We start from the raw sequence: 13,752 nt of genomic DNA, 5'->3' as shown, positions 1-13,752 counted from the left end.
CCTCTGGGTCCCCTTACCTGCTTCAGCTACAGCCACACTCTCCTGTCCCTGACCACTGACCAAATCAGAAGACCCTATCCTAAGGGGTGTGACCGCTTCCTGGTACAAAATGTCCAAGTAACTTTCCCCCTCCCTGATGTGTTGCAGTGTCTGCAGCTCAGACTCAGTGAGTCAGCAGTCCCTATTAAATGCCATCCAGTATAAGACAATCAACCAGTGGAAAAACAATGTTTTGTATGGATGATATCCTAAAGCAGCTTCAAAGTGTCTGTTCAGTTGCATGTGAACTGTTCGGTTAGATAACTGTGTTCTGTTAATACTGAAGTATCCATATAAATTTTAGCTTGCTTTTTTTAAATAAGGTCATATTAAACTAAGTAGCTACATTAACCAAGTGGATAATCAAATAACTTTGTACCTAAGACCAATGAACAATGTGTAAAATTATGGGTTGTCTTTGTCTAACACAAGTTCAAAACACCATTAAATTTTGTGGCCATAACAGCTTACTCTTTAACTTTAAAGAAGCGTATTTTATTGATTTCTTGGAGACATTTTTACAGGCAAAAATTGTTTGAGCCAAGACCTAATTGTGGTTCGCTTGCATTTTAAGGTTGTTTTTCACACTGCCTCATTTATATAGTGACATCCATTTGTAGTTCACCATTTGTACTCAGTTCAGGCGTTCCATATTTCTGCCTTATTTTCACCTTCTAAGAGCCACTTGTGACAGATCAACAGAAATAACTATTGAATCATTATCTAACCGGGCAGAAGAAAGGCCTAGCAAGACTGCTAAGTGAGTTTGGGGTAATGTGCAGGGACAAACTGGGTCGCACCTCTTTGACCATTCATAATGTGGATGTAGGGGAGACCGCACCTATTAAACAAAACCCTTATCGACTGAGCCCCGATAAATTGGCTCAAGTCTGAGAGGAGATCCAATACTCGTTAGTCAATGACCTAATCTAACTTAGTCAAAGCAGCTGGAGTTCTATTGTATTGGTTCCTAAGCCGGACAAGATGCAAGAGACACTGCATCGCCTATAGAAAAGTTAATGCAGTGATCCAAACAGATTCGTACCTGATTCCTCACATTGAAGATTTTATTGACCGAGTAGGCAACTCTGCTTACATCAGTAACAATGATTTATTAAAAGGGTCCTGGCAAGTCCTCATGACCACCCAAGCTAAGAAAATCTCACCTTTTGTAATGTCAAATGGTCTATTCCAAAGAAAGCCCCAGCAACCTTTCAGAGATTTATGAATCAAGTTGTGGCTGGCTTAAGCAACTGTGTTATCTACCTTGATGACTACCTGATCTATAGCGACACCTGGGGAGACCACCTAAACCATTTAAGGGCATTGTGCAAAGGTCTACACAACACTGACCTAGTGGCAAATTTAGCTAAAAGCGAGTTCACTGAAGCCAAAGTGACCTACTTGGGACATGTTGTAGGCCAAGGTCGGGTGTTGCCAAGGGCAGCAGATGTAGAAGTCCTGATAGATTTCCTCATCTCCAAGACGGGGAGAGAGAGAGAGAGAATGTGATTCCTGCAGGTATGCGGCTTCTATAGAAAATTTGGCCCGAATTTCAGCACTCTAGCTGCACCATTGACCGATCTATTCAAGAAAAATGTTAAAATAGTGTGGGCAGAACTGTGCCAGACGGCTTTCGAGAAATTGAAGGCTATTCTGACAAATGAACCTGCATTAGCAGCAACAAACTAAAACAGATTCTTTAAGGCGGCTATTGATGCGAGCGATGTGAGAGTAGGAGCTGTCTTACTCCAGGAAACTGACTTGGTTATTGAGACACCAATTGGCTATTTTTCCAAAAAATTAAATAAACATCAGCGGAAATATTGCACCATAGAAAAGGGGGTTTGGGACTTCTGTTAGCCCTTCAACATTTCGAGGTCTATGTTAATAATGGGCACAGGGAAATCTTAATATACATTACCAAAACCACTAACTTTTCTAGAGAAATTCAAAGTTAACAACACCAGGCTGTTCAGATGGAGTTTACTCATCCAGTTATTTAACTTAAAAGTCATGCACATAGCTGGGAAAAGCAATGTCTTGTGGAAGCTTTGTCCAGAATTTAAACAGTCAGTATGCCACCAGTAAACTGTAAAATGTCTAGCGACAGTGACACTGAAGAATGCATGTGAATGAATGCATGTAGATGTGTTCTATTGTGTCCTTACTTTTCCTTTGTTCTAAAAAAAAAAAGGAATTTATTTATTTTCTTTTTTGTGGGGAGGTGTCATGTTCACACAAGGAGAAATTATGAACTATATAATGAACGAAGCAAACCCAAACCGACTTGAGACGCGCTAAAGCTGCCCGGATTCAAACTGACCAATCAGGAGAAATGATTGTGGCAGCGTGTTCTGGAACAATCGGGAGTGGAATCAGTTTGGTTAATTCAGTTATTAGTTCAAAAATTGAAAATTCCATATATTCCAGCAAAGAGGAAGTACTCTAAGAATACCATCTTTAAACTATGTGTAGGGAGAGACTGGATTTTGGCGTTGAATTCCCTACCTGAGAAATCATGCCAGGACTTCGCGATTGACCTTTGGCTAGATTGTCTGCGAGAAGTCTGCAACAGCACATCCAGCTTCCTGAACCTCCCAACCTTCAGTGAACAAGGGGAAAGATTACAGGCCTGCGCTGTTTCAAGTTTCACCCCAAGGAAAAACAAGTCTAACAGAGAACTCCTTACAACTCATCAGACCTAGTGCATGTTATCTTTATAATCTCTATCGTTTCTTTAGTGTGTGTGTGTATGAGTGCAAGAGTGGGTGTTGGCGCATATTTTGGGTGTTGTATAATAAGCATTTATCTGTTAATTAAAGCACTCGGGCTAAAAAAAAACGCCTTTTTTGAAAAATAGCACTGTCTTCGATCAGTTGAGAGGTGGAAAAGGGGAAACCATCCCTATCATCCCTCATAATAAAAGCAAAATACTGCGGATGCTGGAAATCTGAAATAAAAACAAGAAATGCTGGAATCACTCAGCAGGTCTGGCAGCATCTGTGGAAAGAGAAGCAGAGTTAACGTTTCGGGTCAGTGACCCTTCTTCGGAACGGAGCCTTGGTTTCAGAGAGTTCCGAAGAAGGGTCACTGACCCGAAACGTTAACTCTGCTTCTCTTTCCACAGATGCTGCCAGACCTGTTGAGTGATTCCAGCATTTCTTGTTTTTATTCCTATCATCTCTCATCTGTCCGTAACAAGTCTTACACTCCAGTGTAATACTGTGGGAGTGCTGTATTGTTGGAGGTGATATCTCTTGGATGAGACATGAAACCAAGGCTTTGGCTACCTTCTCAGGTGGATGTAAAAGATCCCATGGCACTTCTTTTTATATAAAGAGTATGGGGGTGTTCTCCCTTGTGTTCTGCCCAATATTTATCTCTCAACTAATATCACTAAAATGTGTCACGGAACTATTTTTTTTCTGCTCCTCTGATAAACAGTGTGCCTTTTAAAAACTAGGAGGCACAGTGTGCCAGCTGCCCCTGTCCCTAGGCCACAGCAGGAGAGGTCACATGGTGTACTGTAACAATTTACCCGTGTAAAAGCCAGCTGAAACCAGTTTTGAGAGACTTACCGATGAAGTGTGCTACTGAAGGAAAGAGCTATTTCTTAGCAGAAATTCTACAAGGAGCTACAGGCCGAGTTAATTGCCTAAGGAAGTAACACAATTCCTTTTCTTTACTTCCAATCTAAGAGTCTTTGCTTCAAGATTGACTCACTTGACTGTTTTGTGTTCGCTGGAATTCGCAGTCAAGTTTCGACTGAGACTGCAGATCTTTTAAAAATTCAAGTAGACCTATTGCTGTGCTCATCGTTGAAAGAACTGTTTGATGCCTGCTGCATGCACAGTGTTTTGAATGCCTATCTCTTGAAGGACTATTTCATCAAATTTGCGTGGAGATTTCGAGTGGCATTTGATTATTTTTACACTTGGATACCTCACCCATCAGGGACGTAACTCGCAAAGACTTATAACCTAGTTATTTATTTATTCTTATGAAACAGATAATTTTTAAAACATTTTTAAAAAATAAACCAGTTAACTGTTTTTTGAGCGCATGTGTGTGAATGGGGGAGTTAGATTAAAATATGTATTTATAAGATCTTTAGACATAGGGTTATCTTAATAGTGTTTAAGGTTTTGTTTTTAATAGTTACAAGAGTATTTAATTTGGCTGTTTTCTGGTTGGGTGGGAATACTTTAATAATATGCTGACACCTGTGAAGTGATGGGACGGAATTGAAAGTGCGTTGCTCCCGTCTTGCTCGTAATAAATAGAATTTATCTCATTGCTGTTTGTGGGAGCTTGCTGTGTGCAAATTGGTTGCCCTGTTTCCTACATTACAACAATGACTCTGCTTCAAAAGTACTTAATTGGCTGTAAAGCTATTTAGGATTTCCTGAGGTCATCATAGGCGCTACATAAATGCAAATCTTTCTTTTCTTTGACCACAAGAAGGTTTGTTGTACACATTTCTCTTTCATACCACAAAGCTGAAACTTTAGTGCGTAGTTTGTAGTTTCCTGCAGATTTTTATTATTTGCTAGCCTCTGGTGTAACTTGTGCAAGTATGAAAAATCTTGATTTTCATTGCCACCCTGTTTGAAAGTCTGTGTGACCATGTGTCTGATTTCACACCAGTTGCATTTTATTTGGGTGCAAGCTGTAAAATGATGCTTTTCTTTTGAAAATCGTGTAAAACCCCTGTGTCAGTCACAGGACCAAAGGTTTGGGTCACAAAGGGTCTTTAGTTCATTTGTTCTGTCCTTTGTATTGATGTATTCTGTTCCCATTACAGCATTGAAATGTTTCTTGAGTGAATCTAGTGTCCTGGACTCAACCATGCTTCTTGTAAATCCATTCTTGCTCTTGATCACCCTTTCCTCTGGCTGCTTAGTTACCTTTTATGTGAAGAAATAGTTCTTGCAACCTGTCCTAAGTTTACATTTTAAACTCTGGTCTTGGCCCTATTGGCCTACCACCATGACACACCTAGAACTATTCTGGGTTTACTTTATCCAATTAAGTGTATATATCTCTTTCATGCACATTCTGAGACATCTTTATTCAAGGCTGATATCCCTATCTGTCATTCTGGGGATGAAGGGTTTTTGCCCAAAAGGAGAAAAATCATTAGAGATAACTTATGCCAGGCTGCCAGGGAAATGCCTTGTTTTTGCTGTTTGCTTTGCAGATTGCTGATATTCAGAGCTAGTTCTGTGGAGAAAATGCTTCTTCCTGCTGTTCCAGTTACATCGTTGTTAGAAGCCTTCTGTTATCACTTGTGCAGTAATGTATCTTAATCAGGAAAGGAAGAGTAGCAAGTTTGTAACTGGATATTGAAGGGAAGAACATGGCAGAGAGGAGCTGAAGCTCCATTGCTATAATATGTGATGGTGCAATTTTTAAAAATAATGGTCTTGAAGGTAATTTAAGGTATTTAACCAAAAGCACATTGGGGAATAATTTCCAGATTAAAAGAAATTGTTTCTGCTGCAGATGTGATTGACGGTGTAGTCACAAAAAAGCGAGTTGCAGCTGCTGCAGATAGTAATCTTCCGCTCTCAGCTTTGCAAAATTTCAATTGACCAACATCCACAGCCTTTCAGGGGAGAGTTCCAGATTTCCATTACCCCTTGTGTGTATAAAGTCCTTTCTGATTTCACTCCTAACTGTCCGAGCTCTAATTTTAAGATTATGTCCTCTTGTTCTGGATTCTCCCAGGAGAAGAAATGTTTCTCTGTATTGTACCCTATGGAATGATGCTAAACACCTTGATTAGATTATGCCTCAACCTGTTCAATTCAAAAAAAGTACAAACCAAGTGTATGCAACTGTTACTTATAATTTTAATCTTGAAGATCTGGTTCTAAGACCAATATATCATCCATGAGGCATGGTCACCAAATATGAATGCAGTACGCCAGATGGGGTCTGACCAAGGCTTTATACAACTGAAGCTTTGCTTTCTCACTCTTCTATTCCAACCTCAATGCGATAAACCTCAATATTCCATTATTCATTTATGATTTTTTGCACCTATGCATTAGCTTTTAATGGTGAATGTTGACACCCAGATCCCTCCTCCACAGCTCCTAATCTTTCTCCATTCAGAACATATTTTACTTTTTTATTTTTCAGATCAAAACTGGATGATCTTTCATTTTCCTACATTGAATTCCATCTGCCAGTTTTGGCCATTCACGTAGTCTATGTCCACTTATAACTTCCAGCCTCTATATATGTATCCAAACTTAGTGCCATCTGCAAACTTGGATATACAACTTCCCATTCATTCTTCCAAGCCATTGATGTATATGATGCAAAACTGAGGCCAGGGGAACATCATTTGTCACATCCTGCCAAACAGAGAATGTTCACTTTATCTCTACTCTGAGTCTCCTAACTTCCAACCAGTTATCAATCCATGTCACAAAGTTACCTCTAATTCCAATTTCATTTTTGATCATCTCTTGTAGGGAAGCTTACCACATGTACTCTGAGAATCTATTTCAGTGTCATCCCTTAACACACTTGGCAACTCTGACTTTCATCTTGTCTGATAGTGTCCTTTTGAGTGACTTTTCCTTCTTCCTTATCCGAATGAATCCTATATTTTGTCTGTTCATGACTTCCAGCAACAATTACTGTTTAAGTGCTTTTATTAAAACTTTAATTGAGTCTCTTCTTTTATCCAAAACCCTTTTTCTGGAATCTACAGAACTAAATTAATTGTATGGTCTCATTACATTTTTGTGCTAGCTTATCTTATGGATTTCAGAATCAAATTAAAAAAGAGAATTCCTGATAGACGCAGAATCAAAATGCGCAAATCTGCAGTGCTCATAGTTCTGAGAAATATTGTCATGCAAGTCGTCACTGATCCCATGTAACCATCTTTGTGTCAAACCCTTTTGAAAAAAACTTGCCAAGTAATCCTCCAATCCAGTATAGTTTGACATATTAATCAAAGTGTTCCATTACGTAAGATGCAAAAATTAGCAGGTTATCATTCGGCATAGTCCTTCAGCAGTAACAGATTAGATTCCCACCCAAGGTGGTGCGTCTTTGAATTCCATCCTTAACTTCACATTCAAACTTGTATGTATACTCTCATTGTGAGAGAATTCTCAATCCATAGCATTAAATGAAATTTCTGACTGCACTTTGGCAGCAATTGTGGACAAGTCCCTCCTCCTAGTCAAAGGAGGGGAAAACTGGGGTACCAGAGAGGGAACAGTGAGGAAATGCAAAAAATAAAGCAGCAAATGAAAGTCACTACCTGACATTTAAGTCAGATATCTAGAATACCATACCCAGTATTATTTCATATGCTCACAGTGTGTAGACTATTTTATCTGTATTTGGGCAAGGCAGCATTTATATTTTTTACACATTGATCGTTCTAGCATGGTTGTGAAACTACTGCTCATTAGAGCACATAATGTGGTAAAAGAAATAGTTTTGAGGCTAGCATGTTAGAAAAGAACCCCACTGTGAAATTTTGTTTTAATCATTTTGGAAAAAGCGACATCTTTGATTTGAGTTAAAGTGTGTTTTTAAATTGGAGGAAGTTGCTGAATTTTTCTTTAAAATGTCATTTAATTTTTTTCCAGAGAAATCATGAACCTAAAGGACCTAGTAATGGGTCAGATTGATGGTAGGGGTCCATACAAGGAATTCTGTAACCATAACTGCTTATTTGAGATGAAAAGAAAGTCTGCTTCAACGACTAATAATATCACCACCAAGTGCAGCATTTGTCAGAAAGTGTCTGTTGTAAGTTTACTATCTATTCTGGTGTCTTTTTTTTATGATGCACTCCTACTCAGTGGGTAACTTGTTCTCCACAATACTTTATTAATTGTTCAGGAATTCAAAATGAAAGTATAAGGATTATATTCCAGTTTCTTGTATGCTTTGAATTGTAAAGGAAATATTCTGTTGTAAAAATAGAGAACAACTCAATAAATGACTAATTTGGAAAATAAAATGTGTTCTACCATCTGTGAGGACATCTGCAAGAAATATTCATGGCTTTTAGAAATGAGGTTATAATTGAGAGACAACATTATGGAACTACTCTTATCAGAACCACACTGAAATCCAGTTCCTAATTCAGTGAAAATTTCAACTTTTTAGCAATTTAAGTTTGCTTACTATTCTGAATATGGTATAAATGAATTCAATAATGAAGAACCATTAGACATGTTTTATGTCTCGCTTAGGATGTTTCTCCTACATCACTTGAACTTTGTCACAAGTTACCCGGTCAACCTATTTAAGGTGTTGTTTCTGATGCTCCTGTACATTGTGTGGTATAATCATAACAGGGTTGGGAATAAGTGCTATGAGAAAAAGCGTAGCAGCAGAAAGTTAATTTGATTGTGTTTTTAGCTGTTTTGTGTCAGTATATAGATGGCAGAATGCACTCACTGTATTTTGGCAAAAAAAATGTCCAGCTGAGAGGACAAGTACAGATGACCATTGCGGCTCTGTATTCAGCTGAAGGAGATATATGAAAACTGTCTTGAGTTGGTTTTCCCTTAATTTATATATAAACATCTTTTTCCCCGTGGTGCTGTGCCTTCTGGCATGTGATGGCACTGGAGGAGATGGAGCTCTTTGGGGAGTTAAACATGCACAAAGCCTTGTGGGTGAGCATTTCGGTGCCACAGCTCATTGGAATGCCATGATCACCACTATACTCGTAACTGTATCATATCACGCATCATAAGATTTTATTCTTTATTTCAGGTCCGCCATGAAGTGAACTACCAGAATGTTGTACACAAACTTTGTAGTGATATATGTTTCTCCAAATTTCGAATGGCCAACAATCTCACTATGAATTGCTGTGATAACTGTGGAGCTTATTGTTACAGTGGGTCTGCGCAATGTCACATGCTTCAGACCGAAGGGCAGTGTAAGAAGTTCTGTGGTTCTGCCTGTTTGTCTACATTTAAACAGGTTTGTTGCCCTTTTAAACCAGCAAGACAATGACGAAATGCTGTGTTGCACATTACTTAACATGCCAGATGTCTGTTTTCCTTGAATACAAGTTAATTTTTTAAACCTGTACCTCTGTTCCTGTCATAACTACCCTCATTCCAGGGACATAAAATGAATGCTGGTTTATCTAATGATTCGCAAGCTGTCCATTGTAATTGTAAACCAGCTGATTAGATGAATAGACAGACTGGACCAGTGTAGTGCACAAAATATACTGCTAATAGTGCTGTCAAAGCACAAAACTGCCTGCATGCCTTTTCCAGACCTCAGTTGGACATGATTGCACCATTCCATATGATCACCTGGCATTCTTTGCTTAGATCTAATTAAGGACTGTTGTGTCTGATAAAGGAGGTCTTCAATAGGTGCATCAGCAAGTGAAAGGATAATCCCAAGCCACTTCTTTAACTGTGGCAGGACCACTGGACATTTAGTTTTTGATGTTTTAAATTCATGTGACTTTTGAAGGCTGCAGTACACTCCGAGAAAAGGTCGCACAGACAGCAGCTGATCAGACAGTTATATGGACTGTATGAAGAGAACTGAGGATAGCTGGATGACTGAAGGACAAACCTAATAACGATATCACCATAATTTTCTAATTGAGTTTACGTTGTGAACTTGTATTTACGTAGCTCCTGTCATGTCCTTGTGACATCCCAAAGTGCCTCATACCTAATTAATTACCTAATTGGAGTGTAGTCACTGTTGTAACGTAGACAAATGCAGCAGCCATTTTGTAGAGAACAAGGTCCCACAAGCATAAAATTAGATAAATGATCAATTAATCTTTTGATGGTTTTGGTTGAGGGTTTAATATTGGTAGGATACTCTGAATTATCTAATACTCTTTTGTGAATAGTACTTTAATATTTTGCGCTTATTTACAAACCTCGGGGTAATGTTCGTCCTTAAAGAGAGCGCATCTGACAATGTGGTACTCCCTCAGCACTGTAATGATTATGTCCGGGTGTACCGAAGCTTGAACCCATGATCATCTGACTTGTGGGGGAGAGTTCAACCATTCAGCTAAGCTGAAATTTAGAGTTTAATATTGGACAATGATGCCACAGCAAGATTAATTCTTCCCGTCTCCTCGTATCCAAGTGTTGCTCCTATACTTATTCCAGACTCTCGAACTGCAGTCACACTGTAAACCTTAAACACATTTATAAACCTTTGGGGCAAGAACTGATATGTATTAATATGTCAATGTTTGTATGGAATTCCTCTGTGCTATTCCAACTGATTCATTAAATTGTTTAAAGTAAACAGGTTTTAGAATATGTTGCAATGGTGCATAAAGAAATTGCATAGCAACGTAATTTTTATGCAGTAATTATTGCTGAGAGGAATTGCGCCTCCTTTATTGATGTGATTAGAGGTTTTTGTGTAGAGAATCTTCATGAAATAAACTTAAGATGTTAATACGCCTGCAAAGTTGCAATAAAAAAGTGGATCTTGCATCTGTCTTACATGTGTAGAATTTTTGGGTCAATTTTTCCCATAATGATTTGAACAGTTGGTGTAACTTTGTGTCCTCTCACCTCCCTGAACTTCTACACAGTTGGAGCTTATATTGTGTCTACATGTGCACAATATTGGCACCAGTCTGGAGTGCAGGTATTTGACATCTATATGATTGAACCAGCAGAGTCCTAGACTTGAATGTATTCTGTGTTGGGTCACAAATGACCACAGCGGCACTGGAGTAGAGAGGGGGAAACCAATCCAAAGTTTCTGTTCCTGATTGATTTCTTTGATAGTATATGTAAAAGGACCAGATAAGGACAGGATTGGACTTCACTTGACGGTGAAACCTGATGGCATCAAACTGCTTGTACTGTTTAGCCTCATGCAGAAAGAATGGTCATTTGGACTCTTGATTCTGTACCCCAATGTGAATAACTGGCTTCAGGAAAGCAGGAATAGAAATAGGATTGAAAATAGAACCTCAGAAACTGTTAGTTATTCATTTGTTTTACATTGAAGAGCTGTACAAACATTCGGTGCCTCGTACAATATATATCAATGATTAGGATGTGGGGACCAAAGGTAGTATTTCCAAGTTTGTGGTTGGCACAAAAGTAAGTGGGAATGTGTGTTGTGAGGAAGATACAAAGCGGCTTCAAGGGGATTCGGACAGATTTAGTGAGTAGGCAAGAACGTGGTAGATGGGATATAATGTGGAAAAATGTGAGGTTATCCACTTTGGTAGGAGGAATAGACGTGGAGAGTATTTCTTAAATGGTGAGATTAGAAAGTGTTGATGTACAAAAGGACCTGGGTGTCCTTGTCAATAAATCACAAAGTTAACAGCAGATGCAGCAAGCAATTAGGAAGGCTAATTGTATATTAGCCTTTATCGCAAAAGGATTTGAGTACTGGAGTAGTTAAGTCTTGCTTCAATTGTATAGAACTTTGGTTAGACCGCATCTGGATTAGTGTGTGCAGTTTTGGTCCCCTTACCTTAGGAAGAATATTATTGCCATTGAGGGAGTGCAACAAAGGTTCACCAGACTTGTTCCTGGGATAGCAGGACTGTCCTATGAAGAGATTGGGGAAACTGGGCCTGTATTCTCTGGAGTCTCGAAGAGTGAGAAGTGCTCTCATTGAAACCGACAGAATACTTAAAGGGATAGACAGGGTAGATGCAGCTAAGATGTTTCCCCTGGTTGGGGAGTCTAGAACCAGGGGATTCAATTTCAAAATAAGGGGGAGCCACTTAGGACAGAGATGAGGAGAAATTTCTTTACTGAAAGGGTTGTGAATCTTTGGAATTTTCTACCCCAGAGGGCTGTGGAAGCTCAGTCATTGAGTATGTTAAAGCAGAGATTGACAGATTTCTAAATACAAATGACATATGGGGATATGAGGATAGCGTGGGAAAAAGGCATTGAAGTGGAAGATCAGCCATGATCATATTGAATGGTGGGCAGGCTCGATGGGCTGAATGGCCTACTCCTCCTATGTTCCTATGTACTGTGCTTTTAAAAAGTCTTCTGTATGAGAGAAACTAAAGCTGCAAATAATGAACATGGATTCTGGCCCTGCCCCGCACCCTCCACCCCCAACCAAATCCAAGTCTCTGTTTCTCTATATAATTGTGTTTCATGGTTAAGGTGCTTCTGGATGGATAAATTAAATGGCCTCTCTTATCTGTAATTATCTTGTGAAATAATAAAAATTGGAATTCTTGTTTAATGCATAATTTTTCTTATTACAGAAAAATTCAAAGATTACTCCCTGCACTTGGTGTAAATCTCTGAGATCGTCTGCCGAAATGATTGAAAACACAAACTCTTATGGAAAAGCTGAACTATTTTGCTCAGTTAACTGTCTTTCAGCATTTCGAGTGCAAGTGGTAACGACACAAGGTAGTAGTATAATTTCTTCAAATATCCACTAAAACTTTTAAGTAGGCTTGATTGTTTAAAGTGTATTTGGCACCTCTGTGACACTTGGTAACTCCGAAGCCATCAAGTTTTAGGTCTCAAGGTAAGTGAGATGCACTTTTTTTGTAGGTCTGCTGATGGCACTAAAGTCTCCTCTTGTTGGTGTTGCAAATATGCTGAGCTGTCAGTTTGATTGTGTCATGAATCAAGCTCACTGTCCAGTCCAGAATATGACACTTTACCAGCATGAGGGAACCTTGCATCTGTGGAACAGTGGGTTTTTATTTTCAAAGCTGGTCTTCATCAAGGTCGCTCTCCTGAGATTCAGATTGCAAAATTACTGTGAACTTTAAAAGTAAAAGAGTGTCCTAGTGGTGAGTCTGTCTTCCTGCACTTAAAAATGTTCCAAATAAAACCTTATTAAAAGTACACGAACTCTAAGTATGAATCTGTTTTCAGCTTCAGTTGGATAAAGGCTGAATATGAAGGATGGTTGAATGGCTGGAAATCTAAAATTATAGCTAATTATATTGGAAAAAAACTTATTTATCTGACTTTTATTTGTGTTTAAACCCAACACACAATTGATGAAGATATAATGTGATCCTTAAACCTTAATCTGTCTTCTGTAATCAAATATTCCATTGACAAAAATGTCATTGTAAGCTATTGATTACTCCTTACAATTGTGCATGACTGTTGGCCTTGATATGCAAATGTTGCATCACATAACTAAGAGTAAATGTGCCATTGAGTTTAGTAGGGTGACTTGTCTGCTTTAGATCTATTTAGTCTGTCATTAGTTCACTGTCAGTATTTTATTATTTCTCTGGTTTTAGGTGACACTTGTAGCTAATGTAGCACGATTGGACATACCATGACTTTGTGTTTGCATTCCATTAGGTACCAGTGTTCAGTGCAATTACTGTAAAGTGACGATGACACCTCAGTATCACCTTGCTATGTCAGATGGTAGTATTCGGAATTTCTGCAGTTATAACTGTGTGGCATCATTTCAGGTATGATTTAAAAAAAATTAAACAATTATATTTTTCTTCCCTCACCTCGAAAGCATAGCAACACAACTTGCTGTTTTGGGTTTGTTAGCTCTGGGAGACTGCACGGCACATATTTTGGGCATCAAGTGTGTTCTTGGCATTTGCAGTTTATGTTGAGGAAGAAGTGATATGACTTAATAAAATGTAAAGGGTATCTTTTCCACATGCTTTTGATCCTGTTTACAATTTTTGCTGGTAAGGTTTGCTCCAGAAAGAATTTATATCAGTATTCCATTAAT

General features: G+C 38.7%; 1 protein-coding gene across 6 annotated transcripts in view; it reads left to right on the top strand.

The window, feature by feature from the left end:
• zmym4.1 (zinc finger MYM-type containing 4, tandem duplicate 1) overlaps positions 1–13,752 on the top strand; it is a 276,696-nt gene that overhangs the window by 194,523 nt on the left and 68,421 nt on the right. For 5 of the 6 annotated variants that reach the window (XM_068011207.1, XM_068011208.1, XM_068011204.1 and 2 more), the window contains 4 exons: positions 7,665–7,827; positions 8,806–9,018; positions 12,287–12,440; positions 13,359–13,474. In XM_068011207.1, the coding sequence (XP_067867308.1) occupies positions 7,665–7,827; positions 8,806–9,018; positions 12,287–12,440; positions 13,359–13,474 (646 nt within the window). The remainder of the gene's footprint in view (positions 1–7,664; positions 7,828–8,805; positions 9,019–12,286; positions 12,441–13,358; positions 13,475–13,752) is intronic. The other variant, XM_068011206.1, reaches the window with a different exon arrangement.

Source organism: Heterodontus francisci, chromosome 31 (assembly GCF_036365525.1).
Source record: "Heterodontus francisci isolate sHetFra1 chromosome 31, sHetFra1.hap1, whole genome shotgun sequence".
NCBI classification, from domain to species: domain Eukaryota; kingdom Metazoa; phylum Chordata; class Chondrichthyes; order Heterodontiformes; family Heterodontidae; genus Heterodontus; species Heterodontus francisci.
The sequence above is the reverse complement of the archived record's forward strand: the minus strand, read 5'-3'. Positions and strand labels throughout refer to the sequence as shown.